General features: G+C 41.9%; 1 protein-coding gene across 3 annotated transcripts; it reads right to left on the reverse strand.

The window, feature by feature from the left end:
* Positions 1–832: 832 nt before the first annotated feature.
* Positions 833–17,050, reverse strand: VDAC3 (voltage dependent anion channel 3). 3 transcript variants are annotated; one of them, XM_023760817.1, is made up of 11 exons: positions 16,955–17,039; positions 16,461–16,599; positions 13,944–14,012; positions 12,875–12,924; positions 11,919–11,921; positions 10,115–10,267; positions 8,035–8,087; positions 6,385–6,612; positions 4,803–4,953; positions 3,923–3,980; positions 833–1,366 (listed from the first exon to the last, which is right to left on the reverse strand). In XM_023760817.1, exons 3-11 carry the CDS (start codon positions 14,008–14,010, stop codon positions 1,275–1,277), a joined length of 855 nt encoding a protein of 284 aa, XP_023616585.1. In that variant the 5' UTR covers positions 14,011–14,012; positions 16,461–16,599; positions 16,955–17,039; the 3' UTR covers positions 833–1,274. The 3 variants fall into 3 exon arrangements, with proteins under 3 accessions (XP_023616585.1, XP_006097104.1, XP_006097106.1); XM_006097042.3 differs by lacking the exon at positions 16,461–16,599 and having other exon boundaries at positions 16,955–17,050; XM_006097044.3 differs by lacking the exons at positions 11,919–11,921; positions 16,461–16,599 and having other exon boundaries at positions 16,955–17,050.
* Positions 17,051–17,064: the final 14 nt, after the last annotated feature.

Below are 17,064 nucleotides of genomic sequence, written 5' to 3' on the forward strand. Positions count from 1 at the left end.
TATACTAAAGTATAAAATAAAAAAAACATGAGGCAGATCTATATAAACAAACAAAAAGGGCTCCATGTTAAAAAGTATATTGTGAAACAAAATATGCATTTTCACATTGTATATATAGTAACTCTAAAGCCACTGAAAAATATCTGCAAGGATATATATCAAATTGTTAGTAGAAGAAATAGGGTTTGAAGAAAGGAATGGCAATTTTCACTTTTATTTATGTTGAAACTGACTGAAATTGTTACAACAGCATATAGCCTGTTTTAAAAATATTTTTCAAAAGGAGTTCTACTTTTAGAAAGATGACTTACCCATAAGTTGTGATCATACTCTACTCATTTTTTTTCCTAAACCAGAAATTCCATTCTTTGCTTAATATTTTTCTAGACGTAGTAATCAAGACTATTTTCCTGAAGCCTGGGAAGAGCCACAGATGTTTCCCCCTCCAGCTTTGGCCTCCTCCTACCACACTTTCTTCCCTACAGTACTTCCTCCCCAACTGTCCTCTTTCCTTTGCCGGTCTTTTGACCACTCACACCCTCACTCTTTCTCAAAACGGCCAGCCTGATACTACTCTACTCTGTAACACCGCTAACTAAAGGCAGTCAGTGTCTCAACAGAACTGCTTCTGCCTAGCAGAACAAAACTCACCGTTCCACTCCTCGGCCTGAGTGCAGAGTAGTAGTAAGAGTGAGGTACACTAAAGTGGAAGGGACAGGCAACAGCATAGATATTTCAGACATACCACTTTAGGTATAAATCCCACCTATGAGAGTATTTTCCAAAGCAAATCACACCAAATGTAAGAAAACCACCACTAGCAAATCAGATGAATGATTATGTTAAATGTGATGGGTTTATTTTATTTTACTCTGATGCAAAACCAAAGATTCCACTACAGCACAGAGACCAATATATCAAAAGGTCATGAAAAAGTGGTGTGGGACATGCAGGACGTGATGTACAAACTGGAGGTCAGGTTATCTCCTTTGTAACGTGACACTACATTGTTGCTGAGGAACACATGTAAAAGAATACTGCGGAACTGAACTGAAATGTGGCACACACATGACAACTTCCAGGCATGCCGTCAAGCACCTCCCTTAGGATGGACTTGCGATTTCTAGACTTCAGTGTGGGGAGAATTACCATTCTTTGGAAGAATAAAAAGTTCACACTTTTGAAATTTCAGAGAAGAATTTTAAGGCCAAAACATAGTGGGTTCATTTCTCTTCACCTCCAGGGAGAAATCTGATGCTTTATTCAAAACCGCATTAAGCTTCTAGTTCAAATCCCAACCCAACCTTGTGACCTCCTGCATTGAAGTTCTTTCCGTCGATTAAAGCTGATAGGGTCAGTTTGACTCCTAGGAAGAAGAGAACACAACAATCATTTGTGACAAGTATTACAATCAGATCTGCATTTACTAGAAACAACAGATAGAGTCAATGGCATGGGTTACGGCTGGGTGTAAGAGACATTAAGCATGCAGCTATTACTAAACTCAACACAGGGTTATCCATAATCAACTGATCTGTAATGAGCAAAGCATAATCATGGCAAACTTTAATTGGAGTTCAGGGTTAAAAAGAATGAGTGATCAACCAAATTCATAAGCCAGAGTGCCCAAGTTATAGCTAGAAATTTTTTAAGCAAGAGTACTTGATGTTTTACTTTGTATGAACAATCAAATGTTACAAAATTGTCTGAATCAGCCTATAGTGATTATAGGTTGTTTTGTAGGTTATTTTCATTACTAGAGGCCCGGTGCACAAAAATTTGTGCACTGGGGGGGGGGGGGTCCTTCCGCCCGGCCTATACCCTCTCGCAGTCTGGGACCCCATGGGGGATGACCACCTGCTGGCTTAGGCCCGCTCCCCGGGGGAACGGGCCTAAGCTGGCAATCAGACATCCCTCTGGCAGCCCGGGAGCCCTTGGGGGATGTCCACTTGGCAGCGGGGAGCAGGCCTAAGCTGCAGTCGGACATCCTTAGCACTGCTGAGGAGGCAGGAGAGGCTCCCACCACCACCACTGTACTGGCAGCCATCAGCCTGGCTTGTGGCTGAGCAGAGCTCCCCCTGTGGGAGCACACTGACCACCAGGGGACAGCTCCTGCATTGAGCGCCTGCCCCCTGGTGATCAGTGTGTGTCATAGTGACCAGTCATTCCCAGTCGTTCTGCTGTTAGGGTCAGTTTGCATATTACCCTTTTATTATATAGGATAGAGGCCTGGTGCACGGGTGGGGGCCGGCTGGTTTGCTCTGAAGGGTGTCCCAGATCAGGGTGGGGGTCCCCACTGGGGTGCCTGGCCAGCCTGGGTGAGGGGCTGATGGCTGTTTGCAGGCTGGTCAAGCCCCCCCACAGTGGGGACCTTCACCCCATGGAGGTTTGGCCAGCCTGGGTGAGGGGCTGAGGGCTGTTTTCAGGCTGGCCACACCCCCTTTAGGGTGGGGGGTCCCCACTGGGTTGCCTGGCCAGTCTGGGTGAAGGGCTGAGGGCCGTTTTCAGGCTGGCCAAGCCCCCTGGTGACAGAAGCTCCCAGCCTCTCTTTTCTTTTTTTTTTTATTCTGGGATTTATTTACCTTCTATAATTGAAACTTTGTTGCCTTCAGTGGAGCTCAGAGCCGGCTGGCAGGCAGGAAGCTTGGCTTCCTCCATCACTGGAGCAACCAAGCCTCCTGCTTGCTCCAGCTCTGTGGCTTCCAGCCGCCATCTTGGTTGGGTTAATTTGCATATAGTCGCTCTGACTGGCTGGTGGGCGTGGCTTAAGGCATAGCGAAGGTGCGGTCAATTCGCATGTTTGTCTTTTATTAGATTAGACTAGAGGACCGGTGCACAAAAATTTGTGCACTGGGCGGGGGGGACCCTCAGCCCGGCATGTGCCCTCTCAGTCTGGGACTCCTCAGGGTATGACCACCTGCTGACTTAGGCCCGCTCCCCAGGGAATCGGGCCTAAGCTGGCAGTCAGACATCCCTCTGGCAGGGCAGAAGCCCTCGGGGGATGTCCACTTGCCAGTGGGGACCAGGCCTAAGCTGCAGTCGGACATCCTTAGCGCTGCTGAGGAGGCAGGAGAGGCTCCGCCATCACTGCTGTGCTGGCAGCCATCAGCCTGGCTTGTGGCTGAGCAGAGCTCCCACTGTGGGAGCGCACCGACCACCAGGGGGCAGCTCCTGCATTGAGCGTCTGCCCCCTGGTGGTCAGTGTGTGTCATAGTGACCATTCATTCCCAGTCGTTCTGCTTAGGGTCAATTTGCATATTACCCTTTTATTATATGCCTGGTGCATGGGGGGGGTGGGGGGGGGCCTGGCTGGTTTGCCCTGAAGAGTGTCCCAGATAAGGGTGGGGATCCCGCTGGGGTGCCTGGCCAGCCTGGGTGAGGGGCTGAGGCCCGTTTTCAGACTGGCCACACCCCCTTCAGGGTGGGGGTCCCTGCTGGAATGCCTGGCCAGCCTGGGTGAGGGGCTGAGGCCCGTTTTCAGACTGGCCACACCCCCCTTCAGGGTGGGGGTCCCTGCTGGAATGCCTGGCCAGCCTGGGTGAGTGGCTGATGGCTGTTTGCAGGTTGGCCATGGCCCCCAGCCACCCAAGCTCCCAGTGGAGGCTGGCTGGAAGCAGGTATCTGGGATTTATTTGTCTTCTATAATTGAAACTTTGTTGCCTTTAGCGGAGGCCACAGCCGGCCAGGGCAGGCAGGAAGCTTGGCTTCCTCCATCGCCAGGGCAACCGAGCCTCCTGCTTGCTCCAGCTCTGTGGCTGCCGGCCGCCATCTTGGTTGGGTAAATTTGCATATAATCACTCTGATTGGCTGGTGGGCGTGGCTTGGGGTGTATCAAAGGTACTGTCAATTTGCATGTTTCTCTTTTATTAGATTAGATTCCTCTATCACCTACCTGAACCCCACTGTTATTAATTTTACTTACCTGGTCGAAGAGACTGAGTATAACCCAGTCCAATCAGGCTGGCGTTATTTACTTTAGCCTATGATTAGGAGATGAAATAGAAACAGTGAGAAAACAATCAATTTCATAATATATAAGTCCAGTACGACCACCACTTCATGCATCAGATTTCCAAAGCTAAAGCACCTTAGGGCAAATCTAGAATGACTGAAACTAAAAATTTAATTAATAAAAAGATAAACCTTCTAAGAAGTTAAGAGAACTGGTAGCAACAGCAGGGACCTTGAAAATGCATGCATAAAGGCCTTAAGTAAATCTTTTTAAAACACTGTGCAAATATCCCTGTGTACTGAATTCTTTGAGATGCAAGTTTACAGCCTCTGGTTAGAGCATGATCTCTGGTAAGAGACAGATCTGGTTCAAATCTTGGCACTGCTACTTATTGTGTGACCCTGGGCAAGTTACCTGACCTCTCTAAGCCTCAGTTCCCTCATCTGTAAAACAGGCATGAGGATACTACTCACCACCTATAGTTGTGAGGATTAAATGAGATAATACATGTAAAGCCCTTAGCACAGTACCTGAAATTTAAGAGCTCAATTAGTGCTATTATTAATAAAAATTACTAATATCAATAGGAATAATCAAATCCCATGAATTTATAGATAAGAAATTTTGAGGCCAAAGAGAGAAAATGACTTGAGAAGGTCAGACAACAGCCAAATATAGGAGGAACTAGGACTAGAACCCAATATCCTGACTTCGGGTGTAAAACTCTTTTCACTACACAATGACTAGCTCATAAAAGTTAATACAGAACATGCAAACTACAACCATATCACAACTTTAATAACTTAGATGAAACCCTATGAGTAGACACAATCTGGTAGCACTTTCTTACAGCTAGAGAAGTTCTACAATCCAACTTGTATTTAGCAGCGATGCCAAAACGGGTGTTGTTACTGCCAGCTGTCCAAGCAAGGTTTATTGACGTTTCAATCTTCTCATTAACCTTCTGGTAGATAGACCCTCCAAATTCAGTGCCATCATTCCTGTTTTCATGGTATAAGAAAAAGTCAAAATATCTAGTTTGCACCATAGTTGTGATATAGAAACAAATTCAAAGACTTTCTAAACCAAGATGTCATTTAGCAACTATAGATTTCAGCAAACTTCTAGCATAAATAACTACCAATCAAAACAAGGAACTAAACCCAGTTATGTAATTTAACCACCTAATTAAAATGTAGTTAGCACTTGATTCATTTACTTGGCTCCTCTATGATATAAATTTTTTAGTCACAATTAAATTATATACGAAGGCGAATATGACCTAGAGGTCTCTCTGACGTTCATAGAATTTATAAACTTCAAAGTTGAGTTCAACAAAGATCCCACATAAAATACATACAGTGGTATAAGTATGGGAATAAAGCCAATTCTGGATTTCATTTAAAAGTGTCCTACAGTTGCCCTAACCAATTTGGCTCAGTGGATAGAGCATCAGCCTGAGGACTGAAAGGTCCCAGGTTCGATTCGGGTCAAGGGCATGTACCTTGGTTGCGGGCACATCCCCAGTAGGAGGTGTGCAGGAGGCAGCTGATCGATGTTTCTAACTCTCTATCCCTCTCCCTTCCTCTCTGTAAAAAGTCAATAAAATAAAATAAAATAAAGTGTCCTACAGTTAGAAAGCACCCTCCCTACAATACCTAAGGTGCACTGCTCCAAAGAAGTACCTAAATTGCTTCAAGGCATCCCAGAGATTAGTCCCTGAGTTTTCATGGTTTTCCTGAAAACACTGCTCATCAATCTTAATGCCACTGTCTATACCACTGCTTGACTTTATTTTAGTCATCATAAGTGAATTAGAATATCTAGTGGAGGAAACATGCAACACTTCAAAAACACTTGCTTTCTCTTTCTGGTATAGCAGCAGTGTTGCCTAGTAGCCCAAGACATAAAATACAATTTAAAAGTTCAAATTCATTTCACCAATAGGGTGCAGCCTACAGAAGTGAATCCAGAATCGCTTTGAGAATCTGCTGCTCCTGACCAAGGGTATCGGAAAACCTCCAGAGAATGACTGGAATGCTCCAGTTCTTCATGACCCAAACAGACCTGTGTCAGAAGACTGCAAGGCTGAGTAGGCAGCAGAGGAAGGACCATCTCCTAAGGACCCCTTGTATCAGGAGGTGACCCATGTCCTGGGCTCTCTCCATCCCAACGCTGCTTCTACAGATTCTAGAGTTTCATCAAGTATGGATGCAGGCTGAGAGGCCAGGAACTGCCAGCAACACTGCATAAGGCACCAAGTGCACTAACCTTTGGCAATGTTTTGCTGACTATGAAAACAGTGCAGCAAGGCTGGATGTCCACCAAGGCATACTAAATACAAGTACCATCACTTCTCAACATGCTAACAGCCACCAACTTTTTGGGTGACTGTACTGGCACTAAGGGAGGAATAAATTATAAACACTCACACATGAGTGTGCAGCTGGAAGTCTGCAGCCTTGTAACCCAGGGCAAAATTATTCTGTGACAGTTTGGATTTGGCTGTGTCAAAACTCATCTGATAGCCAGCAAGCCAACCTTCAAAGCCTAGTACAGCCCAGCCATAGATGGTTGGGCCAGAAAAATCTATATCCACATTACTGCCAAGACTGAAACAATCCCGTTTGTAGGAGGCCTTCAACTTCCCACTCTTCTTTCTGTGAAAAAACAACACAACACATGTGAACAGTAAGACTTTCTGATACTGTTCAGGAATCTTTACAGTAAGATCCCCTCTCCCCCAGCGGTAGATGGCACACATACAGCAAACATGTTTCAAATTACTTAGCTTAAAAAATATAATTTTGTTAGTATTAGACATATATATACTATTTTTACCTATTCCTTAGTATAAGTTCAAATGATGGGTTATTTCATGATTAATTTCTTGAAGGCATGAACAAATGTATAAAAAGGCCCTAACCAGTTTGGCTCAGTGGATAGAGTGTCAGCCCGGGAACTGAAGGGTCCCAGGTTCAATTCCAGTCATGGGCACATGCCTGGGTTGCAGGCTCAATCCCCAGTAAGGGTTGTGCAGGAGGCAGCTGATCAGTGATTCTCTCTCATCATTGATGTTTCTATCTCTCTCTCCCTCTCCCTTCCTCTCTGAAACCAATAAAAAATATAATTAAAAAATTTAAAAAGGAGTAAGATATTTCAGAACCAAATTAATAATCTGAATCATATGTATATGTAGAAGCCAAATTTCTTTAAATATCTCCAAATGCCCAAATGCTACAAAAGGTAACAACACCCGACACACTTAGCTTCCAAATTAATAACCTAACCTATCATGGAGAGAAGTGTATTTTTTTTTCTTAAAGGGTACAGCTCTTTTGTAAACACGCTTATTTTCCTTAGGGTCAGTGTTTTCTCTATAGACAATGTTAGACAGATGGAAGAGAAGTGTGCATTTTTGAAGGGTAATACTGAAATTAGTTCTTAATAATCCTTTTCTATTCCAATCAGGCCTCTTATGAGACTATGTGTCCTGAAGAGAGTTAAAGTGTGTGGCAGGAAGGACGCACCTGTTGATACAGCTAAGAAATGCCACTCTGCACTTTTGTTCTTTTGATAGGCAGATAGGGAACAACACAAACCCATTTTTAGATAAAGAAATTGAAGCTGGGAAGTTGGGAGGATTTATTAAGGCTAAGAAAGCAAGTCAATAGCAGAACTAGTCATTATAGTATTTTACATCCAGATTACATTGTTTTCTTAAGAAATTCTCAGCAAAATACCATATTATTTTATAAAATACCATAATATACATCTAGTCCAAAGAGGCCCAGTGCATGAATCTTTGGAATCGCTTAGGAAATACCTAATGTCAGACCCTTCTAGTTCCTAAACTTTTTCTACTATTATGTGCCTTTGGACTAGATGTATATTTTTGTTCATCTGTTCAATTTTCAAAAAACAATTTTACCCTGCCTCAAGGGAGTTTTTCTTTCTTTTTATACACAAGGTCTCTAATATTCCTAACAACCTCTGAAGCATCAAAACTTTTTATTGCAATTTCGTACTTAAAACCCCTCAGGCTAAAAAACATTTCAGAAAACTGGGGTTTGGATAATTACCCTGTGTTCGGTACAAATGTGGTATCAAGAGTCAGTTTCAACCCTTCAGCCAACTGAAAAATAAAGATTTAAAATTAATTATTAGTAACTTTCAATTCTTATTTTGACTCAAGAAACCAATTCTAAAGTTTTCTCTAACTTCCTCTCTAACAACAACAAAAAAAGGAAGTCATTAAAGACAAATATTAAATTATTTAATAAATTACCTCTTCATCCTTCTTTGTCCCTTTACCCCTTTACCCTCACCTCAGGCTTCATCATGATTCTCTCATCAAAACAACAGGTTAAAATATAAAGGTCAAATTCTCTTCCAGCCAGTAATGAAGATCATAGTACAAAAACAACAAAGTCCCAATACAACAAAATACTCTCTTGAAATTAGGGTAATAAGACAGCCTGATATTTAACAAGCCAAGTTAAGTACTTCATTCAGCTATATATATACTATATAATAAAAGCCTAATATGCTGAGTCCAGTCCTCCGATCGGCCATTCAACCAATAAAAGCTTAATATGCTAATGATATGCTAAGGCCACTCAACCGCTCTATGATGTGCACTGACCACCAGGGGGCAGACGCTCCAACCGGTAGGTTAGCTTGCTGCTGGGGTCTGGCCAATTGGGACTGAGTGAGACGGGCCAGACATGCCCTGGAGCCTTCCCGCGGTCCCTCCCTTGCTAGCCAACCTCCCGCGTCCCTCCCCAGCCCCTGTCATGCAACAGTGGGGTCCCTTGGCCTGACCTGCGCCCTCTCGCAATCTGGGCTGAGAGACTCCCCCCCAAGTGCACGAATTTTGTGCACCGGACCTCTAGTATATATACTGCAAGGGTAGGCTGGCCTTCCTTCCCCCCGCTGCTGGCACTGGCTTCCCTCCAGCTACCAGCACCAGGCTACCCTCTGGCTGCTGGCACCTGGGACCTGGGCTTCCCTCTAGCTGCTGGCAGATGGCCCCTTCCCCCGCCCACACCCACCTTGGCCTGGAGCTGCCCATGTCCGCCGCCACCCCACTTCTTCCCCCAGTTGATTGCCCCGCTGGCCAGTGGCCTGGGCCTCCCTCTGCAGGGCGATTCTGGGGCGATGGCAGGGCCCCCCAACCAATCGCATCGCACCCGCCTTGGCTGGCCTAGCACCAGTGCGTGTCATAGTGTGGCTGTCCGGATGGTCGTTCTGCTGTTCAGCCTTTCGGTCAATTTGCATATTACGCTTTTATTATTTTATGTGTGTGTGTGTGTGTGTGTGTGTGTGTATGTATATATATGTATATTAGAGGCCCAGGGCATGAATGGGGTCCCTCAGCATGGCCTGCGGGGATCAGCTGAAACTGGCAGTCCAACATCCCGAGAGATGTAGTAGTGCATGAAGTGGCAGGCGGCTTCCCGCTCATCCCGGCCCCACTGTGCCTGCAGCCATCGCTGTAGCTCGGTAGACTCGCTGCTGCTCTGCAACAGGCACCACCACAGCTGCAATCGCCAGCCATGAGCCAGTTGTACGGTGCCCGTCAGTCAACTGAGTGGCACTCCCACTGTGGGAATGCACTGACCACCCGGGGACAGCTCCTGTGTTGAGCATCTGGCCCCTGGTGGTCAGTGCATGTCATAGCAACCGGTCGCTTAGGCTTTTATATATATAGATTACTTTTATAGGGTAATGTACATATAGACAACTTCAAAAAAAGTGCCCTGTACATAGCAGGCCCTTGAAAAATATTTGATATATTTATCTTTGAAAACATTATAGAATTTTAGAAACATTTTTCTATGGAGCAAATTTTGCAATGATTACAAAACAAAATTAAAACTAAATCACTGCAAATAGTTTGGTCTACCCAGGAGAGGCTTAGGTGTGTAACAGAATAAGTAGAACAGTTCAGAATAAAGATGTAGAGTAATAATTATGTACTCGCAAACAAAGCCCTACTTTCTATAAACATAAGACATACCAAAGAAGGCCATGAACAGAGAAAAAATATGGCTCCTGGATAGGTTGTAGGATTTCATTTAGATTACATTTGGGGTTTTTTCATCATCTTATCTGCAAGATAAATTTAACATACAAATATCTGCTAATGCTTTCTCTTACCTTATTCTCCCAAGAGATTTCTGTTCCAAGAGTATTGTCTGTGTTCCATTTTTGGGTGAATGTAAGTCCATAGTTACAGATCTTATATTTTGTCTCTAGGTTGCCTGATGCTTTCCCTGTGTCAGTATAAGCATGACCAGAAGTAGAAAATTCCTAAGCAATAAAAAATAACTTTAAAGGGTGCTCATCAAATAGCAAAATACCATTTCAGAAAGCAGTGTTCAATGCAGTAGACACCAGTACAATTAACATTTACCACAGCCCTTACTCTACAGCAACTTACTGCCTGTTTTCCTTCTTTCTAATCTCTAAATATTTTAACCAGTTTTAGATCTTTCCATTACTCCATCTCTCTTATTGATATTTCTTATTTCATATATTCTCTTACTAAATGGAAATCGTATATTCTCTCCTTTAAAAAAAAATCTTAATTGAAAATAAATGACTTTACTAAAAATGAGAAAAATATAGAATCTTAAACATTTTACTTTCGTGGCCTGAAAAAGATGATCAGTTTTCTATCATCATTTAAATTATTAGTTAAGTTTAAAGTCCTTATAATTCACAAATCAGTGGAAGCACTAGTCTCTCTTCCTCCTTTTAATAGGGTCAGAACTCTATTGCATTTAAAAAAAATTATTTTTATTGTTATAAAATAAACTTAATATAATATTTATAATGTTAACCACGTTTTAATGTACAGTTCAGTGGCATTTAGTACATTCACACTGTTATGAAAACTTTACTACTTTTTTCCACAAAACTATCTATTAAAACTTGCAGCATAAACGATTTTAATATTTGAAAGTGTCTATCCAATTGCTATAACAAAATGCAATGTTATACTTTATTCCTCTACCTCCTTCTCCCCTTGTCTACCTTTAAAGTGCTTTCTATCAAATAGCTATTATGAGTACCTTAAAATAGATCCTCCTCCCTAGTTAGGTATCATTTCAGTCATATGACAATATGCAATTAGAAATAGATATCCTTCTATGGGAAGCAAACAGTCAACACCTGTCACTGACAATCTATGAACTGTCACGAAAAAACCATTCTGATTGGCCCTGTTTTTAAAGAACATTTCTGAAATACTGCCAACCCTGACCAGTTATATTTCACTGCCTGCAACATGAATCCTCCCTTTAACAAATACCCTGCTCCCTAACTCTGTTTCTAGGCTGATGAAACAACTGGGAAACTCTGATCTGTTTATCAACACCACACAGAAAGTCTGCAGAGAATATCATGCTGCATATTTAGGGCAAGGCCTTAGTAAAAAATGATAAAAAGCTAGTCATGTTTAACAGTTCACACAATTATTTAATGTGGCCAGCACTTTCTTTTAGTAGATCCAACTACCTGGTGTTTTATTCTTTACACTTACCTTTCATTAACTTGAAAGTATAGCATATATATTTAAAGAAAGAGTAGTCAGCCTACCTTTCTTTTTTATCATTTCTTAAAGTTTTGTCAAGTCTAAAATACCAGTTACGAATTTCAAAGAGAAGAAAGGCTAGTATTTTTCTAAGTTCAGTTCCAAGCTCATAATAGCGTGTTTTAGTCTAATTTCATAATTAGCTCAAACAGTGCAAAACACATTTATAACATGCACATAGCTCTACATTAAATGCTAGAAAGCAACAAAATAATCTTAAAATGTTACTGTTAAATAAAGGGCATATGATAAAAATATCAAGATGCAATCTAAGAAATTTGGAGCAATGGATATAATTTATCATGAATCAGTACCAGAGACCAAAAGCAACCATAAAAATAAGCACACATATGCTGTTTTTCTTACCATCTGTACGAATATTCCCACACCACAGCAGCATGAAAGGGAGATAACATTTTTAGTTGATGGTTTTTGCAACATAAACCTAACTTGAGCAAATTCTGAATGAGTATATTTCTATTTTAACAGAACCATATACAATGTGCCCATCCTAATAGTGTAGTTGCATATATATTTACTCACCACTAGAAAATCCAGGGAAAGAATGACAGTGACAAACCAGGTTTATACAGAGTCTGAGACAAAGTATCATAAGAATTCCACATACCTCTTCCCTTCTAATTAAATCATTATACCTAGAAATAAACTTTGCATCTGTTTGAATAGATAATACCAAAAAAGATGAGGCCAATTAGGAGAAATCAGAGAATGAGGTGAATGTAAAGGTAATCTAGTTGCTAAGACTTAATAAAAGCTCTGGTTAATGATGCTTTGAAAATATGCACATATATATCTTTTACTATATTCTTAACTTCCAGTAAAAAAGACTCTATGATCATCAATAAAAACTATAAACTAATTTCTATGTGCATTTTATTTCTACATTTGCTTTAATTAATCATGAAGAAGCAGAGGCTAAAATTAATTTATTCTTATAAAAGGATGATAAAACTTGTATGAACCCAATACAATGAAAGGAAAGTTTTCAGTGCCCATACTCATGAAGATTCATAACAATCTGGCATGGGTCAAATCTATATATACACACACACTATACCTTGTGAGAGTAAGACTTAAGAATAGTCTAGTTATGACAAAAACAAAATTCAACCTGACTATTTCTGGGCTTAAGTGGCTGAGTGAGGATTCTCACTGAAATCTGAGAGTGGAAGAAAACTGTCGGGAAGAGAGCAGAGAGCCAAAAGTATGCTGCTTCACATAACCAGACTGAACACTGATTTTTAAACTGGTTCCTTTCAGTTCATGAGGATACATTTATTGAAAATATATTAGGTACTTACCACTCCACTACATGACTTGGTTCTCAGATCTATTTTGACCATGCCAAACCCTAGACACACACAAAAACACAGTAATGTACAAAATGTAACATTCACTCCAGTTTTTGTAACTCAGAAATTATGAAAATAGTCCATAGTCCCTTCCATTTGGAAAATACACAGTATTCTCGTTAGGTGAGACTTCCATAAGAAACAATTATAATGAACTAGCTTAAGCATAATTTTTAAACCCCTCAAAATAATGAAGATGTATTTTAAAACTATAAGTTAAAGAACAAATAAATGAATGAAATATGTACTATTCTGAGAACTAAAATTATTAGAAAATACTATGCAGATATATATACAAGCTTAAAATATATATAATTAACATTACTAGTTAATAAAAAAAATCAAATGTATACAACACAAAAAATTAAAAGTTTAAAGACTAAACTTTAAAAACTAAAAATAAATGTCTATTGGATCAAAGAATATATGTTACTCCGAAGACGTTAAAAGTTGGGTCTTCACTCTTACAAAAACACTGCCATTATTTAGAGAAGGAAAAATGTATTCCCTGCTTTAATTGTAGCCACAGAAAGCACACATATTACAGATTTATATTATTTGGTCTTATTTTGTTTGTTTTGTTAATCCTCACCTGAGGATATTTTCCCATTGATTTTTAGGGAGAATGGAAGAGACAGGGAAAGACAGAGAAATATTGATGTGAGAGAAACACATCGATTGGTTGCCTCCTGCACGTGCCCCGACCAGGACCTGGGCCGGGGAGAAGCCTGCAATCGAGGTATGTGCTCTTGACCGGAATCGAACCTGGGACCCTTCAGTCCACAGGCCAATGCTCTATCCACTGAACCAAACCGGCTAGGGCTGGTCTTATTTTTAAACAATTGTTTTTAAAACTTGTGTGACTCCTCTAAAGAATGAAGTCTAATAACCTGTTAATAGTTATCTCCTTAAATCTTGTGAGACACATTAATGTTGATTAACCTCATTTTACCAGCATGGTATAAGCATTTAATACTAACATTTACCCCACATTGGAAATTTACAATAGCATACTTACCATATCCTTTGTTGAAGACATCCTTGGCAGCCTTTCCTAGGTCACAGTAAGTTGGTGTGTTACACATCTCTTATAAAGAAAAATGGGAACAATGAAAATATCCATTTAGTATTTATTCACCCTTAATCCTTCTACTATACAGTGCTGTGAGAAGAGGTACACGTTTTCTCTTCCTTTGCATCATTAATGCTTACACCCGAATGCCAGCAAAGCTGAGAAGGCATTCAGATCCTTTAAAAAAAGCTTTCCTGAACACTGAAAAATAAAAGGGTTTTTTTCAGGAGAGTCAGAGGTCATCTTCTGATAGCATTTCAAAGAAAAGAAATTTCTTACAGGCCAAAGGAGGAATGTGTTAATTTAACTTTTTACTTTAAAAAAAGGAAAATTTACATTAGAAAAACATCTCGGAGGCTCCTATAAAGCCAAAAAGCTGTATAAGGCGACAAGATAAATTTGTTAAAGAACTGTAAGCTTAAACAGATGCACTAAAAATCTTCAGGGTTAACATTTTTGTCACTCTGAAATTAAGCTCTTAAAATAAGAATTACCATATTAATTGAAATGCAATCATCCAGAATATGCCCTCTCAGAGCTCTTCTTTTTTAAAAAAAATATATTTTTATTGGTTTCAGAGAGGAAAGGAGAGGGAGGGAGAGAGAGAGAGACAGAAACAAGAATGAAAAGAGAATCATTGATTGGCTGCCTCCTGCTCACCCTTTACTAGGGATGGAGCCCGCAAGCCAGGCATGTGCCCTTGACCAAAATCGAACCGGACCCTCTATCCACTGAGCCAAACAGGTTAGGGCTCAAAGCTCTTCTTAATATAAAGTGCTAAAATATTACCCATGAACCAGAAATAGGAATAATTCTACTTGCAGTAATCTCCTTATCAAAAATTGGTGTACTCTCAAGTTAAATCCCAAAGAGCCTTGACTTTTTATCTTGCCGACTTAGTATTCACCCAGCTTTCTGCCGCCAACAAGACTCACATCGAAATGCTCAGTTCTATCAACAGTGCTGAACATACCCTTCCTTTGCCCTTTGTGTAACGGGAAATCTTTTCCTGCAGCCGTCTCAAAAACCATGTGTAACCAACTGTACAACCACCTGAAGCAACCCAATTAGCCCCAGATACTAAACCAGAAAATTCCAGAGCACCAGCTGGTCCTTGCAATCCCTATGCCTACACGTTCAAACCAGTATTTATTCAGCCCAGGTCTTAACCTGGCCTTCTGTTAAGTTTCTGCCTATGCCATCATACCTGAACATGATATAAACTTAGGATGCACTTCTTAATTGTGAATTCATTAAAAATTTGTTCCTTAACCTAAATCTGTCAAATACGACAGCCACTGTATGTTAAGGGAACAGTGTAATACACACATACACATAGAGTTAGGAGGAAAGAGTATGTAAAGATGAAAGGGTCAGGACAAATGTACTGTCTCATACCATAATAAAACTTTGTTTCAAGGAAAGAGTATAGTAAAAATGAAAGGGTCAGGATAATAAATGTACTGACTCATTCCATAATAAAACTTTTTTTCTAAGCCATAGGGTTTCAGAGTTCACTTCCAGAGCAATTATTTTACAGTTCAGTTCCTTGTATTCAAATGATAGATTCTATACATTTTACACATTGCAATCTGGTATTACTTTTTATGATCACAACTGATGCTGGTATCTGTTGAAATTTTGCCAGAAGACTATAATTTGGAAAGGTAAGTACAGAAAAAAAACAGGCACCATACATTCAAATAGAAATGTTAAGGCTTTAGAGTCTGGTTTTTCATCTCCTGACAAAAGAAAAGGTGCACTTGAATGTTTAGAAACATCCATCTAGGGCAGTGGTTCTCAACCTTCCTAATGCCTCGACCCTTTAATACAGTTCCTCATGTTGTGGTGACCCCCAACCATAAAATTATTTTCGTTGCTACTTCATAACTGTAATTTTGTACTGTTATGAATCGTAATGTAAATATCTGATATGCAGGATGTATTTTCATTGTTACAAATTGAAGATAATTAAAGCATAGTGATTAATCACAAAAACAATATGTAATTATATATGTGTTTTCCGATGGTCTTAGGCGACCCCTGTGAAAGGGTCGTTCGACCCCCAAAGGGGTCGCGACCCACAGGTTGAGAACCGCTGATCTAGGGACTCATCATGACTTTTCAGCATTCCGCCTTCTCTTTCAAAGCCACTGCCAGGCGTTTTGCAAAAGTCGTGTAGCTGATTTCGTTTACCAGCTGATCTCGGTTCTGCCCCTAGCTCAAGCTTACTTCTTCGGGCCCACGGTTTCTGATGGGAAATGTACGACTGGTATGATCAAGCAGAAAATCGGAAGACAAGAGACTTCACGTTACTCGAGAGCAACGAAAGCCGTCATCGCCCATTTCTATTAGCGCTACAAAATGCACTTGTTACTTGTAGACGCGCACACGGTGCCGAGGTTGCATCCGATGCAGACGCGGGAGGAGAGGGCGTTCGTGACCTGGGTGCTGCTGCTTTACCCCGGAGCTGACCACACGGTCAGCGAAGAGCCCGTCTGTTCCTCGCGTCTCCTTTCCAGGCTGCACACACAGCATCCTCCCCGCGGCGGTGAGGATGGAAGGGCTCCCATGATGCTGGGTAACAATTCCAGGGAGGAAGCTGGGGAGCGGGGAGGGGGTTTGGGGTTCGGGGACCCAACTTCCCTAGAAACCAACCTCCTTTCCGGCTTGACGCCTGGAAACGAAGTCCCACGGGCACCCCAGGCGCCGGGGAGGTCGCGGCTCGGCGCTCGCAGCGCCGCCGGCCCCCGCCGGCGCAGCGGCTCCATCACCCAAGGCGGCCAGGGCAGCAAGGTCCCCTTTTGCCCTCCTCGGCCCAGCCGGGCCCGCGCCCCGTTAGGCTGCGCTCTCCCTCCCGAGCCCTCCGTTAGGCCCGCCTCCCGTCGGGTCCCCGGCGCCATGGCGACCCACCGCCCCTGACCCCCGGCACGCCCCGCGGCCGCGGCTCCCCTCACCTCCACCTAGAGAGCAGGTCTCTGCTCAGCCAGGGCAACGCTGAAGGTCTTCTTCAACAACGCGTCCGCGCCTGCGCGGCTCGCTTCCCCCCGCGGATACGAAAACATAG

The sequence above is a fragment of the Myotis lucifugus genome, unplaced genomic scaffold, assembly GCF_000147115.1.
Source record: "Myotis lucifugus unplaced genomic scaffold, Myoluc2.0 scaffold_194, whole genome shotgun sequence".
Lineage (NCBI taxonomy): Eukaryota > Metazoa > Chordata > Mammalia > Chiroptera > Vespertilionidae > Myotis > Myotis lucifugus.